The 19,791-nt window shown below is 43.0% G+C and overlaps 1 protein-coding gene across 4 annotated transcripts in view; it reads left to right on the plus strand.

The window, feature by feature from the left end:
* Positions 1 to 19,791, plus strand: part of vps9d1 (VPS9 domain containing 1) — a 95,794-nt gene that overhangs the window by 37,665 nt on the left and 38,338 nt on the right. For 3 of the 4 annotated variants that reach the window (XM_085991732.1, XM_085991735.1, XM_085991733.1), the window contains exons 10-13: positions 1,277 to 1,869; positions 5,742 to 5,871; positions 7,238 to 7,443; positions 8,807 to 8,891. In XM_085991732.1, coding sequence (XP_085847858.1) covers positions 1,277 to 1,869; positions 5,742 to 5,871; positions 7,238 to 7,443; positions 8,807 to 8,891 — 1,014 coding nt within the window. Of the gene's footprint in view, positions 1 to 1,276; positions 1,870 to 5,741; positions 5,872 to 7,237; positions 7,444 to 8,806; positions 8,892 to 9,122; positions 9,849 to 19,791 lie in introns of those variants that run through there. The other variant, XM_085991734.1, reaches the window with a different exon arrangement.

Here is a 19,791-nt window from a genome sequence, read left to right on the forward strand (position 1 = left end):
GGCTGCGTCTCCGGCGATATTCAGTAGGGGCGCTAATGGTGGCGTTAGGCATTTGCGCTGCGCCACCACCGATGACGTCATCGGTGTGCGCAGTGCCCCGTTCGCGATATTTGGTAGCGAACGCCACAGTTGCGCCGCTCGCTACCCGCGCCCGGTTCACGGGGCCTTACTGTGCCGGCAGCGGCGCAAGTTAAGGTGGAGGTGTGGGCCGGCCGCTTTTTCGGCGGCCGCCTGCCAGCACCTCCGTCCCCGGCCTCCTAACCCCCCACCTGCGGCATTGCCGGCTGTTTCCCGAGAGCCCGGCACTTCTCCTTGGTGCCAGGCTCATTTGCCGGCACTCGCTTTCGGGGATCGTGCTGTTGCAGGCACCTCCCCCTTAACAGTGGGAGGAAGGCCTGCAGTACCGCGGCGTGCCGTGCCACAGCATGTGGCGCTGCGGCACGTTGCGCTGCAATATTCAGTTTCAGCGCCCTAAGAGGGACGCGGAACGCCTCGAGCCTTGCCCCGTCTCCCTCGAGGGGCACTGAAACTGAATTTCTGGCGATCGGTATCACACCGATCGCTGCGCTAAATCCTGCGCTTAGCCGACTTTTGCGCCACTTTGGCGCCCCAACCCAATTTCTAGGCCTCAATTCTTTTGTTAGTTTCAGGATGATCCACTTTTGCCCATTTATTCACTTGTGACTGTTTATATTGGAACGTTCTCTGATTCAGTTTTGTTCACACCAACTCCTTTTTATATTGATAATAAAATATCACTATGATGATGCCAAGGAATTCACTGCTGATATACTTGTTTAAAATTTGCTTCTGGACCCTCTCTTGGGTTATTTCAACAAATTTGCACCTCATAGGAATCTAATTAACTTTTAGATATATTGGGAAATTATGCACCCAGCCCACAACTGTTATATTTATTCAAAAAATATTGCTGTACATCATTAAACATTGAGGGAGCAAATGGATTTTAAAAGTTACGTAAATGGCATGATTGAAAATTCACTTCTATTTTCAGTACTAATGTAATTCATATGACGTTAGCTGTGATTTAATTCGAGGATAGATGTTATAATTGTTTTTCATGTTTATAATCATACTTTCAAGGGTTGTTGATTTTTGTTTTTAATGTAGTTACTTCTGAATAAAATTCTGCAGAGTTCAAGATTTGGTAAAGTGGGAATAATGCAGTGAAACTCTGAGCTTATGTTTCTCCCCCTCTCCTCACCAGCAGTTGTGAATTAATTTTGTCTTTTGGTCAATCTGTTTCATTCTGTAGCTGTTCAGAATATCCAATCTCCCAACTACTGAAGAAGCTGCAGTGTAGGATCTACAGCAAGCTCTATCCTATTGTGAATAAGCATTTTTCAGACCTGGCTAGAGTCACCGAACTGGGTGCAGGCACTGCATTGTGCACCTCCTTTTCCCAGTGCTCACTGAAGACAGATGTAACATCATCACTCAACAAGGGAAACCGGTTAAAGTCTTCCAAAAGTGCATGTTGTTTGGGGTCTGTTCAAGATCACAATAAAATGAATAACGGTGGATTAAGACATAGTTCCTCTGTTAGCTCAGTGGCATTCAGTGAAAATCAAAATGCAAGCTCCGATATTAGTGAGCAGATTGGACTGGCACAAAATGTTACAGACCAACAAATCAGTTCGACAGCGAGTATTACTCCAGATCTGATGGCTGACAAGGACAGCCCTTTTGAAGATTTGGAACACTACGTAATGAAGTTTGAGCAACAACCAGGAAGCATCATCGACAACCTGCTGCAGGTGACGCACACTGAACATCTTCACCAAATGGAAGATATTCCATTGCAAAATCACCTGAAGAATATTGTAACAGATGTACATAATTCAATAGGTAATGTACTCATTCCCTCCACAACTTTGACTAGCTGTAACTATTCTGTGGTTCCAATGCGCGCTTTGGAGAGGAGATTTGTTGGGGAAAGTCTGCTACTAAAACTGGCATATATTTTTGAATTGTTACTAGCGCAATGCACCAGGTTTGCATCAGCACAGTTTCAAAATCTACAATTCAGTTGGAATATCCTACATTATATAGGCCCCGATTTTAACTGCCTCAGTCTGGCGGAAACCAGCTGTGGGGAGGGTGGTGGCGGTGGGGGCGGGATGGCAGTTAAAATAAAGCTAGTTACTCACCCCTTCTGATCCCGCTGCCTTTCCGCCGTGTCCCGATCTTAACCTGCTCTTTTGAGCAGGACACCTGCAGGAAGGTAGCGGGGCCCTACTTTAAATATTGGGTCCGATGATGTCATCAGGACCTGATTAGCAATTTTAGTTGAAGGCCTGAGCGAGGGAGCAGTGACTGCTCCCCGTCGGGCAGTCCTGTCAGGAACTAGATTGCGGGCCAGAAGGTAAGTTTTAAAGTTCTATTTTAGCTGTCCTATGGGGCAGGCGTGCTCCTCCGGGCCTCACGAGGAAGCCTTGGACCTCTCACTTTTTGATCATGCTCGGGGCCTTCTACCCCGTGCCCAGCGCCTTCCCTTCCTGCCCCTCCCACTGTCTGCCGGGGACCATTCCCATGGGCTCAAACCCCACTCCAGAGCCAGGAGCACGTAATCTAAGCTGGCATTGGCGGTGCCATGGGATCTTTACAATAAAAGATCCCATGGCACTATTCAAAGAAGAGCGGGGGACTTCTCCTATTATCCTGACAAACATTTATCCCTCAACCAACAAAAAACATTACAGGAAACTTTCGATTAACTGGAAATGTCAGTTAACCGGCAAAATTCAGGAGTCGGTTTCAGGTAACTTTTATTACTTGCACAGCAACAAATTGAGGAAGGCAAGGGTTTGGCTGCAGCTGTTGCTAAGCGACAGAGACTCTTGCAACTTGTGGACGTTGTTCTGAAGCACAGGGTTTGTTGCATTATACGGAGCTCCAAGGTCCGTATCTTTTACTATAGCGTTCGGTTATCCAAAATTGTTGCTGAACCAGCACCACGTCGGTCCCGTTTGTGCGGGATACCAGAAAGTTTCCTGTACCTGGTCATTGATCTCATTTCCATGTGTGGGACCTTGCTGTTTGGAAATTGCCTGCCGTGTTTATCTACATTACAACAGTGGCTACACTTCAAAAGTACTTTATTGGCTGTGAAGCACTTTGTGGTGGTGAAAGGCGCTATATAAATGCAGTTTATTTCTTTCTCTCTCTCCCTCTTTGTTTTTCTCTCCATTTTCTCTCTCATATTAATTCCTCTTTTCCCACTTTGCTGCCGTGTTTATAATTGTTTTTCTGGCCACCTCCTACTACATCTGGTGTAGTTACCACCTTGTTATGCTTTTGTTATGTACAACTGTCAACTTCAAAAATTTAATTAGTCAGAAATCGCCTGGAGCTACAACATGCTCCTGACTTTATTTTTTCCCAGGGAATAACTATGGTTGGTGCAAAATCCAACATGCACATTTTTATGGGGATCTGATTGTTTCGTGTTTTACAGGCTTACAGTATTAAAGGTATTGGGCACCATTTTTTGTAACCTAGATGGATATAAGTTTGCTGCAAGTTAGGTAAGCGAGATGAGATTTTTAAGTTAGTGGGTCTGATTTTTCTCGTTATGGGGACATATGTGGCTGAAAAATCATAGAATCATAGAAACCTACAGCAAAGAAGGCGGTGGACATTCGGCCCATCCGATCTGCGCCGGTAATAATGTCAGTTTTAAATGAAGCCCTAGCAGGAAATGGGGCAGTGAGAGAATATTAAAATGTTTTAGATAAGCTCAATGTAAATTTGTTCCAACCTTTTGATTTTATGCTAAATGTTGAATAATTGCTAGTTACTCTGCTGTGTGTCACATTAAAATGTAGGTTAGAATGGAAATGTGTTTCCTTTTATCTTCAAGGTCAACTTTTTACTTAAATCAAGAGAAAGGGGTTTAAGAGGAGAGTTGTTGATATGAACAGTGTCAATAAAAGCCAGGTTTAATATTGCCGTTGGCCTGGCGGATGCTCTGAGGAAATACTCGAATGACAGAAATTAAATGTGATACAAAACCAGCCACTAGGTGTCAGTGTGCTTTTAGCTATATGGATTGAAATAAAATTCTGACAACATGTATTTCACAAGATAAATCTGTATGAATAAGGCCATTCGGACCACTCTAACTCAATCATCCATCAAGATTTTACAGTTATTCCTCTCCCACTTCATCCAATTGTTTCTTAAATGATACCAGGGTTTTCACCTCCAGCACTGTACCCATTACAATCTCGTTGATCACTCTTTGATGTGAAGAACTTCCTGATATGGGTCCAAAATTTACCTTTTTATATTGCTTGAACCTGTATTCCCTTGTCCCACTCGCACAGTTTAGTTTAAAGTAGTTTTCTGGATTTACTTTTTCTGTACTATTTACTATCTTGGTGCCTCTCTAAGATCACCTCTCGGTTGCCTTCTTTCCAGGCTGTAAAGCCCAAGCTTCTCCAGTCTTTCCTCATAGCGCAGTCCTCTAACCTAGGGATCAACCTCATGAATCTTCTCTGAACTGTCTCCAGGGATTAAATATCTGAGTTGGCAACCAGCACGAGACATGGTGAGCAAGAGGCTCTGGCCATAGTACTGTACAGTTTGAGTTTGACTTCATACATCTTTTACTCTGCTGTTTTTGTGTACAGTTCAGCATTCTCTTTGCTTTGTGGTTGGGCATGTTATGCAATGAGTCTGGTAGGACCTCTAGTTTTCTTTTGACTTGATCCTTAGCTACTTTGGCAACATTCATTGAGAATTTATGCTGCCCATTTTATTCTCCCCATTGCAGTACATTACACTTGCCCATGTTAATTTCCCATGTTTAGTCATTCATGAGTTGCCACAAGAGTTTCTGAATCCAAGTTGCTCACGTAAAGAAAAAAATGGAAGAACTTATATTAGCAACTTTCACAACCTTAGAGTGCCCCAGAGTGTTTCACAGCCAATTTGTGCACCGTGTCCCACAACAGAAATGAGATAAATGACCAGTCTGTTTTAGTGATGTTGATGAAGGATAAATATTGGCCAGGACACGAGGAGAACTTCCCAGCTCCTCTTCAAATAGTGCCATGAGGCCATTTACATCCACCTGACTGTGCAGATGGGGCTTTGGTTTAATTTTTCATTAAAGACAACACGCCGGACAGTGCAGCACTCCCTCAGTAATGTACTGGTGTGCCAGCCCAGATTATGTGCTCCAGTCTCTGGTCTAAGGTTTGAACCCACTACCCTCTTACTGAGCCAAGATGTGAAACAATATGGTACCAACATGGACCATTCCCCTCTGCCCATTCTTGATATAACTGCTCTGATTATGCTTCTTTTAAAAATCCAATACTACTGCTTTGAGCTTAACTAGTATCCTTTTGTCTGAAACGTATTAAATTATTTTTTTGTAATCCTGGTACACCGTGGTCCTCGTGTCTTGGGAAGTTTTTCTATGTTAAAAGCGCTATATAAATGCAAGTTGTAGTTATGTAGCAGGATTCCTATAAATGAACATTATAATAAATATGGGCACTTTATGAATAAATCAGATGTTTATGCCTTGATTGGGATTCATTATGGGATCTTCATAGACATTGGGGAGCCATTGCAATTACCATTATGAACTATTGCTGATATGAATAAGCAAATTGGAATGCTGGAAATTACATACAACACAAATATTGTCTTTTCAGGTTGGTTGGATACCATTTTTATTTAACATTCTTGTCCGCTTTTTTTTACAGACCGATTACTGTCCTTGTGTATTCTGGCTTTTGAACCCCTCAGCACTGCGACTGGAAAAGACCAGTGTTTGGCCAGCATTGAGGAGACTTTGTTCCAGCCTATCTGGCTGTTCCTTTTGGCTCTGTTTAGGTATTGTATTACATGTAGGTCTTAAAATGAATGGAAATCTGAATTTTTAATTAAAAAAAAGGGAAGTTTTTGAAAGCGGAAGGAAGCAAGTTTTTGGTGTAGGTTTTAAAGTTGAGTTGACTGCAGTTACCAAAATTGTTTTCTTGTTAAAATACTATAAGATATATCTTCATGCATGATTTTGACTTTTTTTCCAACAAAGAAAAGTGACACGTACACTATTACCAAAATGGTAATAGAAAATACAAGATTTCATAGTATGTATTCACGACTTCAACTCGAGGGTTGAGGTTATGTGTTCTCCCTTTGCCCCATCACCCCACCCTGTCTGATCATCTTTGCCCTTGTGTCTGTTTTTCCTTGCACCTCTAGGAAGCATCTTGGGACATTTTTTCTACATTAAAGGCACTATATGTAAATGCAAGATGATGATGATGATGATGATGATATAAGATGAAGAAGGAATAAATATAGTTACAAGATTCTTCGATGGGGATAAGCTAGGATAATGTATGGCAAGGGAATTTCCTACAGCATATGTGTTCCACAACATTGGCCCGCATTTTCCGATGCCTACGGGTGTGTATGAGCTGTGTACACACCCGTAGGGACCTCGCAAGTGCCGGTTTCGGGCATGCGCTGAAAACCGGTGTTATAAATCTCATCATCAAGAAACTACTTATGAAATAACGCTGGACGGCCAGCTGGTGGCGCCGTCCAAGGAGTATAAATACTCGGGCGTTGGCCCCAGCTTGCCAGGGACATTTTGTAAGACAAGGAACTAGTGAAGTACAACTAGACCTCCATGTTCTGAAACAAGTTGATTAAAGCCTTGCTTTATGCTCAAACCAAGTGCGTAGTGAGTTTTATTACATCAACCGATATTTACGATCTTGACAGATCGCACGCCTGCCCTGGAGAAGGGCCTCTGCGGGTGGAGAGTTCCACTTTCTGCAGAACCTCCGCCCGCTGAAATCCCTTAAAAATCTTACGCCTGGTAAAAGCAGCCTGGACCAGATCCCCGCCCCAGATTGTGAATTGGACCTACCTGCTCCTGCGGACTGCTCCAGAGTGCTCCCCACCCAACTGGAAGCCAAGCCTGTCAGTCTGGCTGACTTCCAGGCAGTGATCCTGGCAAACAAAAAAGTCGCACACTGTGGAGTTAAAGCTCCACAGCGTGCGGCCCGTCTGAAATCCACCCCCCCCAAACCTACGTATCCCGCACCAGTTAATATTCAGGCCATTGTGTCAGAATGAGGGTAGGTTCTAAATGCATTGGCTTTCTTCCTAGAATAATGAGAAACTAAGGTTGCACCACGCATGGTGTGGTGAAATGTGTTGTGACATTCATTCTGTTTTCTTTTAGAAAAGTGAATGTAGAGAGGGAAGTAGCACTCGACAAGAGCATGAAGTTGTACAAGACAGCTGGCCCAGCAGATGTTGGTGTTGCAGCTAAGCTCTTCCCCAAGGAATCTGCTTCCTCAAGTGATTCCTACCCTTATGACTTGGCAGTGCAAGAGTTAAGGTTAATAACCAAAGAATATTGTCCACAAAAAAAGCTTGAATGTATTGGTAAGCATTTAAAAATATATATATATATATTTGCTGAAGTTCATGAAATTAAATTCTCTTACTAGATGGCTACCCCCTTGATGGTTGAACTAGATTGATCTTGCTATTGTCTATACTCGCACAAATGTTACTTTCGTCCTTTGAAGTTACAATTTAACTGTTTATAAAATCTTAAATCAAAGTACTGCAGATGCTGGAAATCTTAAGTAAAAGTAGAAGATGCTGGCAACACTCAGCAGATAAGGCAGTATCTGTGGCGAGAACAAGTTAACATTTCATTTTTCGTAAGAACTAGAAGACCTTACAGATGAATGAAATAAAGGGAAGGGAAGGGGGAAAACACAAACACAGGCGCACCCACAAGAAAATAAATAGAAGAACCCGTAAAGTGCTTAAGTTGAAAACAGGAGAAGTTTAAATGGCACAAGTGAAATAAGTAATAGGAGGCAAAATGAGAGAAATCAAAGAAATAAAAAAGTACATTTACAATACATGGTGTATATGTAGTTAACGGGATGAGGAATAGACATGTGAAAGGGAAACGTGATAAACATGCTCCAGTGACCCGGGAGCCTGATGGAAGAAAAAAGCAGATTGGTACCAAAGGTGTGGACCAACTCAAAAGCATGGTTCCGATGGGGAGGGGGAAGGATGGTGCCCACTCAAAGCACAGAACCTGCAGCAACCCCTCCCTGTTTAAAATTGTAAACTGCTAAATCTGATAAAAGGTGCATAAACTCCTGACTGCTTGTTCTTTTGGCATTGGAGGGGCTATCTTAATTTTTTTTGTGCAATAGACATGATTTCTGCACTGGTGTGAAACTGAGATGGTGACAACTTAATTTTCCACCACCTCCTATCATTTTGAGACACTTCTGAGAGACATGATATGGTGCGATATAAATGTAACGTGTCCTTTCTTCTCCAATCTTGCTGTACGATGCTACCACTGGCACTCCGAAGGTGCAGGGCCAGTCTACAAAGTGGCAGTTGGTGGTCAACCTAATGACTACTTTTGATTTTTCTTTTCTCCCTCAGCAGCAACTCTTGCAACACTGTACCTCACCGCTATCACAGTTGTTCTACGAAGGCTAAACTTTTTGCCAAATATTGCTGTAAATAAACTTTTTTTTAAGCACCAGACTCCAGCAGACAGAATTTTAAAAAAAACCTTACCACAAGGCATAACATTGATTTACAAACTTTAGTTTGTTTTGTGGATCTCCTGAGTGTTAAATTAAAAGGCTATGGTGGTAGCAGATTTTTTTTTGCCTGTGCCATTAGTACCTCTCCCATCTAGTGCAAAATGTATGGATGATTTAAATTTAACAATTTATAATACTGTTGTATCTTATTGCTACAGTACGAACGCTGCGTCTTATCTGTGAGTGTGCTGAACATTACTGCAATTCTAGGGAGGCTGGTACCCTGCATGTTGCTTCTGCAATGTAAGTATTATGTGTTGGCAGTTCAGTGGAGTTTTATAAAGCAGTACATTGCTTAGTAATCTACCAATAATTTCTTTTCGGTAATCTTCCAAACATAATTTGCCTGCTAGTTATTGCACAACTTCCTGTTTGTTAATTAGAACGGTGTTGTACACTTTATTTTGATGAGGGTTTACTCAGCCAGCTCCGGACTTTAATCCGACTCTCCTTTTTGTGCTTTTGTTTTCACAGTCCACAAACCTATAAACCTGCCGAGACTCCTCTGTACAATACTGTGCTCATTATTTCTACCTTTCCTTCCCTGTCTCTCTCCTCGCCATTCCCATGATTGTAACTAGCCTAACTACCACTGTGCTGATCAGAACTTATCACGCAAGCCTTTTTGGTGCTCGCCACCACCAAGTTCTCTGGAAGCCTCTAAATTTCCTTCGCAAACTCCCCGTCATTTAACTTTTTACTACCCACTTGGCACTACAGTCTCTCGTCCATCCACTACTACCAACCTCTCCCTTAACGTTTCATACCTCCCCACCATTTCAATGCCAATCCCTGGTCTACCTCCTTCATCAACTGTTATAAATGGAACTTCGCGCTTCTATTGAAATCACCACAGGAATCGACGCACACATTTAAATATAGTCTCTTTCAACATATAGCACACACGCAAGATTCCCCAATTAGAATTTTTGCCAGAACCCTTGGTAACAATACACCTGAAAGGTTAGGTTTTCTTTTAAATGCAATTGAATCCCTTTCCTGGGCCCCGTGCTGGTATTTTAATGACCGGTTAAAAGAGATCTGTGTTTGATAGCTCACAAAGTAAACGTTCTTTCTGGAAGCAGAATGGTAACCATTTCAGGTAATTACTGGTTAGGGAAATAGTCCTTTTGGATCATGTGGCGCTCTAATGTAAACTAACATTTGATTCCAAACCGGATTTGATAAATTTTAATAAATAAAATACTGGAATAATAATGAGTGATGTATTTAGAATTCATTTGTTTCTTAATATTTTTCATCCTTCTCGCCTTTTTGTTGTTGCCTGATTTCTTCTCCTAAAGGCATTCATTTCTTTCTGGGGTACAGTTCCACAGCTGCTGGCTGCCCTCCTGTGCCGCCTTGCCTTGTGTGAGCTATGATGCTGAGTGTTGACAGATTCTTCGGCTGCAAGCGGCGTACCAGTAGAACTGTCCCTGCCTGATATCTGCACACGGTGCCCTTCCAACAGGCTGCTGGATAGCAATCTGGACCGGCAACCTTGGCAGTTTGTTTTCCCCCCTTCTCGAGCAGGGGCATTGAGGCCAACTAGCACCGTGGCTGAGTTCATTAAGCTGCTAATAAAATGGTGACATGGTATACGGTGGCAGAAGTGGCCTGGAATCAAATTCAGGTTTTACTGTACTTAAATTCTGTTATGTCTGTAAATGGCAAACATGCTGAGGCTTTAAAATTAAAGCTTAGAAAAGATCTTGCATGTTTTAACTTTTTGGATGAAGACCTTTATGACCCAAAACATTACTGTGTCTTCTCTAGTCAAACACTGATGTATTTCCAGCATTTTAATTTTAATTTTTCCATTTTTCTTTATATCCTTTTGAATATTTTATTTGTTTCTATTAACCCCACCTGATTTTTTTTCTTTCCACATATTTGTATTCCATTCTCCAACCAGTAGAACTCACAATCTTCCTCCCCCGCCCCCCCCCCTGCCCCCATTCACGGCCTTTTACCCACATTAGCATGGAGGCTGGAAGAAGCACAAGTGTGACTTTGTGAGGGGTAGGGATGTGTTTATATATACATGCCATGTAAAATAGTGTCTCCATATGGCGTCATGTAGGAGAACATTTTTTTTTAAAAGGAAACTTTTTAAAGAATTAATATTACTTCATTTGGCTGAATTTTTGTAGTTGCTCTTCAGCCAGAGGTGAAATGTTAGTTGTGGTTACCAGCTGTAAACAGATTGCATGAGCCAGATGGTAGAATAAACAGCTGAATAAACTATTGACAAGTTACTTTTTAAAGGAAAAAGGCACAGAAAAATTGGAATAGTTTTATAATGGGGGAAGTAAAATTAAAATAAGAGAGAATGGGGAGGGAATGCTGAATGAGAAGTGAAATGTATGTTCAGTTGTGTTTTGCAGAATAATGCAACGTACAATAATCAAACTAGTCCTGACATTTGTGGAGCTCCGTTGTTTCAGTGTTTGTGAGCTGAAAATGTTTTTGAAAAACAAATGGTCAACCAAAGAAGCCTGGAATTTCCCGAAAATGAAGTTTAATAATTCATAAATATACTTTAAAAAGTTAAACTAATGGATTTTTACTTAAGTTAAAAGTTAAACTACTGCATTTTTGTTAAGTCATGCTTTTTAAAAAAAAAAGACAATCAAAAAATAGCAGTTGATGATTTTTTTAAAATTTGATCATAAAGTCTGCTTCATTTTTTTTTTAGTTCTTGCTAATGCCTTCAGAAACCATTCAGGTATTTGTGTGCAGCTAAGTTACCTTTTAAACTAAATAAAATAAACAGAATGTGTTAAAGGAATTGCGTTCAGAGTAATCTGCATTAAATTTCTGGCTTTTCAGAGGTGTTAAGTTTAGCTGAAGGGCCTCCGCTTGAAGTGACTGATCTTTAATTCAATACCCAGTTATTACATCTGCTAAATCTATATCGTTTAAACAACTATTTGGATTACACAATGCAAACCACAATGTACCTAAGAAATATTGGCATGGAGTCTTGTTCTCCAGGCGGAAAGTTAATGCCAGTCCTAGAGTTGTGATTTTTTGTGGATTCCCCAAGATTGTTCTGTACTATCGCAGTGTAATAACAATGTCCGTGAGAGGCAACTAGAATTAATTGCATTTAAGATTGTTAGGGGAGATTTAAGAGTATTTTAAAATTATGAACGATTTTTGTACAGAGGGTTATTAGAACATGGAATGTTTTACCGCATGTGGCTATTGAAGTAGATGCTTATAACTTTGTTCAAAATTGAATTGGATAAGTACTTGAAAAGGAAAAATGATAAGCAGAAAGAGCTGGGAAATTGTAGTAGAATAGGTAAGTCCAGTTGTAAAAGCGAGCACATGTGTGATGTCTGAATGGCCTCCATGTATGCTGTAATTTCTGGGATTTCCAAGTTCATTGCAGGTGTCAGTTACGAGTGGATAAATTCATCCTTGGTAAGCTGAAGATCCACTGCCGGATAAATTGTTAGCATTTTGGCTTGAGTAACTTATAATCAATAGTGGAGACACTAAGGGAGAAAATCATCAGCTTCACCACCTGGCCAGTAATCTGGTGGAGCAGATCATAAACCGCGCCACTGCCAACTGTGGAATCCACATGATTATCATTCCATTGGAATCAATGGGTGGGTTCTACAATGGGCAGGCGATCCGCTCCAGCAGATTACTGCCCAGACGATGAAGACAAAAGTCTATCCCTTAGGCTCCAGTTATGCACAGTTAGTCAGTAGCTTTAGAGTGAAATGCAGTGGCAAGACCCACATTATATCATGGTGCTGCACCTGGCTGCCTCTTTTAATCTGCACTTAGTGCTTACCTGCACTTTGTCCCCCACTGGTTACTTCTTAATATGAGAGCAGGTGGCAGTACCCACTTCCTCACAACATTAAGTTGATAAAGTGCTCAAGAGATTCAACCAACTACCTTGGCACTTTTTAAAACTGGCTACGCACCAGACTGGTATTATGGTGAAACAGAAACAATGCGAGACTGACTCTTTGAGGGCTTTTGCATAAATTGACTTTAATGCACTTTTGACGCCTAAACTACGCAGGTGCTTTCACCTAAAACTCCATCGCACTGACGCAGAAGTAGCAGTATCACTGCAACTTAATTTGAAATATGTTAAATCTTTCACAGCTTTGAATTGTAATATGTTGTTCCAGCAGTGAGAGATTTTGTGTAGGATTAGCAAGTATGCCAGTGCTTATCCAGTTTAGATACATTTTGAGAAGCTCTCTTCTGCCTGTGAAATCTGTAATGATTTTCCTTGGGTTTTTAAGAAATCCGAACAATATTGTATTGTTCTATACATTACACTGACTTTTCCATTAGGGAGTGAGGCCTGCACTGTTATTTTCTTCTTGTGTTTCTAGGTGAAATGTATTGTTGCTCTTTTAAAGGTGAAAGATGTTCCTTCAAAAAAAAATGTGACTAGATACAGAAAAAATATATAAGAAGCTAGTTCTTGAGGGAATCGAGCCAAATGAAAAAAGAAATTTGCACTCCGGTGACCTATTAATACCATGTTAAAAGGTTCTGCAAGTATTTAAATTGAATTGAACAGTATATGTGACAAGGAACAGGTGCATTCTCTGAGGATGTAAGTATCAGCAAACTAGTAACTTGGAATGCAATAAATAGTCATTATTGGAGGCATTTTAAGGTGTTCTTTAGGTTGCATCCGTCATAAGAACGTAAGAAATAGGAGCAGGAGTAGGCCATTCGAGCCTGCTCTGCCATTCAGTGAGATCATGGCTGATCTTCTGTCTCAATTCCATTCACCGGCCTTATCCCTTACTAGTCAGAAATCTATCAACTGTTTTGAATATACCCAATGACTGAGCCTCCACAGCCCTCTGGGGTAGAGAATTCCAATGATTCAACACTCTGTGTGAAGAAACTTCTTTTCATCTCAGTCCTGAATGGCCTACCCTTTATCCTGAGGCTGTGGCCCCTGGTTCTAGACTCCCCAGCCAAGGGAAACACTTTCCCAGCATTCACCCTATCAAGCCCTGTAATAATTTTGTATGCTTCAATGAGATCCCCTCTCATTCTTCTGAATTCAAGAGAATACAGGCCTAGTTTACTCAATCTCTTCTCATACAACAGTCCCGCCATCCCAGGAATCAATCTCGTGAACCTTCGTTGCACTCCCTCTATGGTAAGTATATCCTTCCTTAGGTAAGGAGACCAAAATTGTACACAGTGCTCCAGGTGTGGTCTCACCAAGGCCCTATATAATTGGAGTAAGACTTCTTTACTCCTGTACTCAAATCCTCTTGTAATGAAGGCCAGCATACCATTTGCCTTCCCAATGGCTTGCTGCAACTGCACATTCACTTTCAGTGACTCATGTGCAAGGACACCCAGGTCCCTTTGAGCATCTGCATTCCCCAATCTTTCACCATTTAAGAAATACTCTGCCTTTCTGTTTTTTCTACCAAAGTGGATAACTTCACATTTATCCACATTATATTCCATCTGCCATGTTCTTGCCCACTCACTGAGCCTGTCGAGATCCCCCTGAAGCCTCTTCACATCCTCTTCACAACGGACACTGCCACCTAGCTTTGTGTCATCAGCAAATTTGGAAATATTACATTTAGTCCCCTCATCCAAATCATTGATATAGATTGTGAATAGCTGGGGCCCAAGCACCGACCCTTGCGGTACCCCACTAGTCACAGCCTGCCATCCTGAAAAAGACCCGTTTATCCCTACTCTTTGTATTCTGTCTGTTAACCAATTCTCAATCCATGTAAGTATATTACCCCCAATTCCATGTACCCTAATTTTGTTCACCAACCTCTTGTGTGGGACCTTATCAAAGGCCTTCTGAAAATCCAAATACACCACATCTACCGGTTTCCCTTTGTCTACTCCACTAGTTAAATCCTCAAAGAACTCCAATAGGTTTGTCAAACAAGACTTCCCTTTCATAAATCCATGTTGACTCTGCCCAATCTTACTATTAGTTTCTAAGTGCCCAGTTATTGCATCCTTTATAATAGATTCCAGCATTTTCCCAACTACTGATGTGAGGCTAACAGGTCTGTAGTTCCCCGTTTTCTCTCTCCCTCCTTTCTTAAATAGCGGGGTTACATTTGCTATCCTCCAATCTGCAGGAACCGTTCTAGAATCTATAGAATTTTGGAAGATGACAACCAATGCGTCCACTAACAGTCTCAATAACATAGCTACCATTTCTTTCATCAGTCCATCATTTTCTTAATGTGTTTTCACTCTTGTGGCCACACGGGAAAACCACTAATGAATTGCAGGAAGATATGCCTGCTCCATTGGGAAAGCCCAGTTGTGAACCAAGTAACACTGTATTCCATTTTTGGCGCGTAATCTGTAGATCAAGTATTCTCGCATCAGGTATGCTGCAAGCTAGAGGCACAGTAAAGACACCCAAACACACTCCTGCACTATATATGTGCTTTAACCCCAAACCTTGGAAGACCAACCAGTTGATACCACTAATATTTCCCAGTGCTGCCAATATTGAGCTAATTTCAGGTGTGAGATTTTTAGTCTCCAGGCACTCAAACATAATACAGTATCAGGAAAATGCCAGTAGAGAGATTTGTGATCAAGGATGAGACAAATTGTTAGCTTATTTAAATACAAGGACCTGTGTTTATATTCAGAATGAGATATGTCAAAAAGATTAGATTTTTAAATCCAAATGAGTGGGGCTGAACAGATCTACAAACAAAACATACCCACCTACCAAGTCAAGTTATTGTTTCCAATCATTACCACTGTTGCTTAGGGAAAAAAACAGCAATTCAGTTTTTAAAAAAACACAGACACGTGGTTTGTTCATTTTCAAGAGGCTTAAAATCTGTCCCTATTAAGTGTCAATGTAGCTTTTTTTAAATCCATTCTCAGCATATGGTCATTGCTGGCAAGGCCACATTTATTGCCCATCCCTAGTTGCCAAGCGAAGGTGTTGGGCAGTGTTTTTGAATTGCTGGTTTACTTTGTGGCGGTTTGATGCAACTGAGTGAAGTGGCCTAGCAAGCCCAAGGGCAGTTAAGAGTCAACCATGTTGGTGCAGGACCAGAGTCACATTTCGGCCAGACCATCAGGTGTCCTTCCCTAAGAGACATTAATGAACCAGTTGGATTTTTATGACAATTGGATAGTTTCATGGTCACTTTTCTACTGATACCAGTTTTTTTTAATTTCCAGATGTTTTAAAAATTGAATTCAAATTCTCAAACTGGCACGGTGAGATTTGAACTCTCATTCTTTGGATTATTAGTCCAGGCCGAAAGCTAGGCCGTTTAGGAGGAAAATCAGGAAGTACTTTTTCGCACAAAGGGTAGCAGCCTGTCCCAAAAGGCTGGGGGACAGTTGCAGCTTTAAAGACCGAGATCGATGGATTTTTGTTCGGTAAGGGTGTCGAGGGATATGGAGGAAAGGCAGGATAATGGAGTTGAAGTACAGATCAGCCATGATCTAATTGAATGGTGGTGTGGAGATGCCGGAGTTGGACTGGGGTGGACAAATGTAAGAAGTCACACAACACCAGGTTATAGTCCAACAGCTTTATTTGAAATCACCAAGCTTTCGGAGCGCTGCTCCTTCGTCAGGTGAAGTGGAGAAATGCATAAAGACACAGCTTATATAGTCAGAGAATCATGTCAGATGTTTACAGGTAATGTTTCCAACTGCCATTTATCACACCATTCACACCTTTGATTGCTGTGATTATCTCTCTGCCGAGGTGTGATAAATGGCAGTTGGAAACATTACCTGTAAACATCTGACATGATTCTCTGACTATATAAGCTGTGTCTTTATGCATTTCTCCACTTCACCTGACGAAGGAGCAGCGCTCCGAAAGCTTGTGATTTCAAATAAAGCTGTTGGACTATAACCTGGTGTTGTGTGACTTCTTATAATTGAATGGTGGAACAGGTTCGAAGGGCTGAATGGCCTACTCCTGTTCCTATGTTCATATGTACTCCTGGTCTTAGATAGTGGGATTACTGTTAGTTGTGATGCCTTAACATTGCTTGTTCTAATTTTAGCTCCTTGCACTTGCGAGTCTCGCTGCAGTCCATCACCATGTGTAAGCTGCTGCTTAGTTAATGGTCCAACCACTTAGCTGCAAGTTGCCAGTCAATGTTGTGACGGGCCTGGAGCAGAGTAATGCAACTGTGAACTGTTTCCTCTGCTGGGTGAAAATATCTGCTTGCTGTATATGTACAAGAGGTAAGGAGATACAAGTCTGCATAAAGTTTAACACTTTTGGTTTCCCAGTTCCTGAATGTATGGTCAAGCATCTCCATTCTGAGTGAAATAGCAAAATACTGCAGATGCTGGAAATCCGAAATAACAACAGAAAATGCTGGAAAAACTCAGCAGGCCAGGCAACATCCGTGGAGAGAAATTAGAGTCAACGTTTCGGGTCAAAACCCTTTATCATGACTAAAGAGGCACAGGGCACAGGCCTGCTGAGTTTTTCCAACATTTTCTGTTGTTATTTCCATTCTGAGTAAGTTACTCAATTTGAAAAGCACAAAGAAAAACTTGAGTAGCAAGCATTATAAAGCCACAAGGAATGTTTTGACCAGCAAAGGAATAGGAGCCATTGCACTATCACTGCTTCCTCTGAGCTTGCTCATTGTGATTGTTTTAAATGATGGCATTCTTTGTGTATGCTCACAATATTTTAATATATTTTCATAGTGTACCACTGTGGGAGACAGAGCCATCTATTAGCATGAGATTTATGATTCTCAAAGAAGAGGATGGATATCTCCATCTCACATACAAGACTCCTGCCAAATGCAAGTGTGTTAGTAGACCTGCATATCTCTTTCCAACAACCTGTGAATCCCTGATGAGATTGCTGAAATTTCCATTTCCAGCAACAGCCATCCTATGGCCCTTGAGTAGAGTGCTTAACTACTTTTGTGCAGTGGACAGAGGTCCGTGGGCAACTGTATTGTGAATGTCCAACCCCATTTCACTTGGAGAGGAGGGAGCTTACTGTCATCAGCAATGGAGACTTCTCTGGGAAGCAGGACTACAGGGAAGTAGTGCTCACTCACCAGCCAATTATAATGTTAATGTATGTCATATTAGGTTAAATACAAATGGGATGCTAAATCTATGGAGAATTATTATTACCAGTACTTAACCATTGAGGTTCGTACCTAGCTTCCAATATTGTAAGCAAAGATTTGGAGAAATGAATATAATTTATCCTGATTAGTGTCTGTGACTGACTGAGAAATGTCCCCAATTCTGCAAAATGGATGCACTGAACAGTATCTCCCTGACTGATATAATATCAGTGTGTCCATTCTTTATTGGCAGTCTAGATATTTGCAGGGTTGCATGGAAGAGCCTTGACATTCATTTTGTTTGTGGGTTGAGGTCTGCGTAGAGATCAGGGTAGAATTCTGAGTAAGTATTAGTACATGTTCTTAAGAGTTTCCTTCACCTTTAATACCATATTCACTGAAAGTAAAGTTTGAGAAGTGGCTGACGCATTGGTCAGAATTTTAATTTGGAGGTGGGTAGGGAGCGGAGCGCGCTGGAAAGGGGGCGAGAAACCCGGGAGAACGAATTTAACGCAGGGCCTGATTAGCGTTTCCCGCCCGCAGCCAGCCAGATGGAGAAGCGGGTAGGCCTGCGGCTCCAAGCCGCAGAAAGGATGGATCGGGAGGCGTATCGGAGGTTGGAAGGTGATCGGGGGCCAGAGGGGGGAAGTCGGAAGGTGATCGGGGACCAGATGGGGGAAGTCGGAAGGCCTGCGGGTGATTGAAGGGGGGAGATCGGAAGGCTGTGGGGTTATCTGGGGCAGGACGGGGTTGGATGGAGGGCCGGAGGGGGAGATCGGGGGCAGAGGGGTAGGTTGGGGGGTAATTCAGAAGGGTGGTGGGGGGGGAGGGTGTCCGATCGTGGGAGGGTTGGTGAGGCAGGAATGTTGGATCGCGCAGTTCTCGCCTCCCTTTAGCTGGTGGGTTCCCCGCCCGCCCATTAGCTGGTGGGTTCCCCGCCCGCCCATTAGCTGGTGGGTTCCCCGCCCGCCCATTAGCTGGTGGGTTCCCCGCCCGCCCATTAGCTGGTGGGTTCCCCGCCCGCCCATTAGCTGGTGGGTTCCCCGCCCGCCCATTAGCTGGTGGGTTCCCCGCCCGCCCATTAGCTGGTGGGTTCCCCGCCCGCCCATTAGCTGGTGGGTTCCCCGCCCGCCCATTAGCTGGTGGGTTCCCCGCCCGCCCATTAGCTGGTGGGTTCCCCGCCCGCCCATTAGCTGGTGGGTTCCCCGCCCGCCCATTAGCTGGTGGGTTCCCCGCCCGCCCATTAGCTGGTGGGTTCCCCGCCCGCCCATTAGCTGGTGGGTTCCCCGCCCATTAGCTGGTGGGTTCCCCGCCCGCCCATTAGCTGGTGGGTTCCCCGCCCGCCCATTAGCTGGTGGGTTCCCCGCCCGCCCATTAGCTGGTGGGTTCCCCGCCCGCCCATTAGCTGGTGGGTTCCCCGCCCGCCCATTAGCTGGTGGGTTCCCCGCCCGCCCATTAGCTGGTGGGTTCCCCGCCCGCCCATTAGCTGGTGGGTTCCCCGCCCGCCCATTAGCTGGTGGGTTCCCCGCCCGCCCATTAGCTGGTGGGTTCCCCGCCCGCCCATTAGCTGGTGGGTTCCCCGCCCGCCCATTAGCTGGTGGGTTCCCCGCCCGCCCATTAGCTGGTGGGTTCCCCGCCCGCCCATTAGCTGGTGGGTTCCCCGCCCGCCCAGATTTAAAGTTAAAATGGTGGATCACCATGAGGCACGCAACCTCATTATAATGTTTAAAGTGCCAACCCGATTTTTAACTCTTTAACCTCCCACCCGACCCACCCTTTTTTTGAGGTTAAAATTCCCCCATTGTTATTTTCCACCTCATAGACCTGGGTACAAATGCAGTGCAGACTGATGAGATCAAATTTAAACTTCTAATTAATTTTTGCGTGCTGTGTTTTCTCCTCCTCTCCCCCCAGCATTGAATCATGCTGGAATACAGTTTTCAAAGTGCAAGTACCCTCTTGTACCTCGCCCATTATTGGCACTGCAATTATTCGTCATGCATCTCGATAGTCAGTGCCAGCAGGCAACCTGATCATGCAAAGCATCACAGTTAGCC

Source organism: Somniosus microcephalus, chromosome 6 (genome assembly GCF_052327205.1).
Source record: "Somniosus microcephalus isolate GS21.2 chromosome 6, FLI_Smic_1.0, whole genome shotgun sequence".
NCBI lineage: Eukaryota > Metazoa > Chordata > Chondrichthyes > Squaliformes > Somniosidae > Somniosus > Somniosus microcephalus.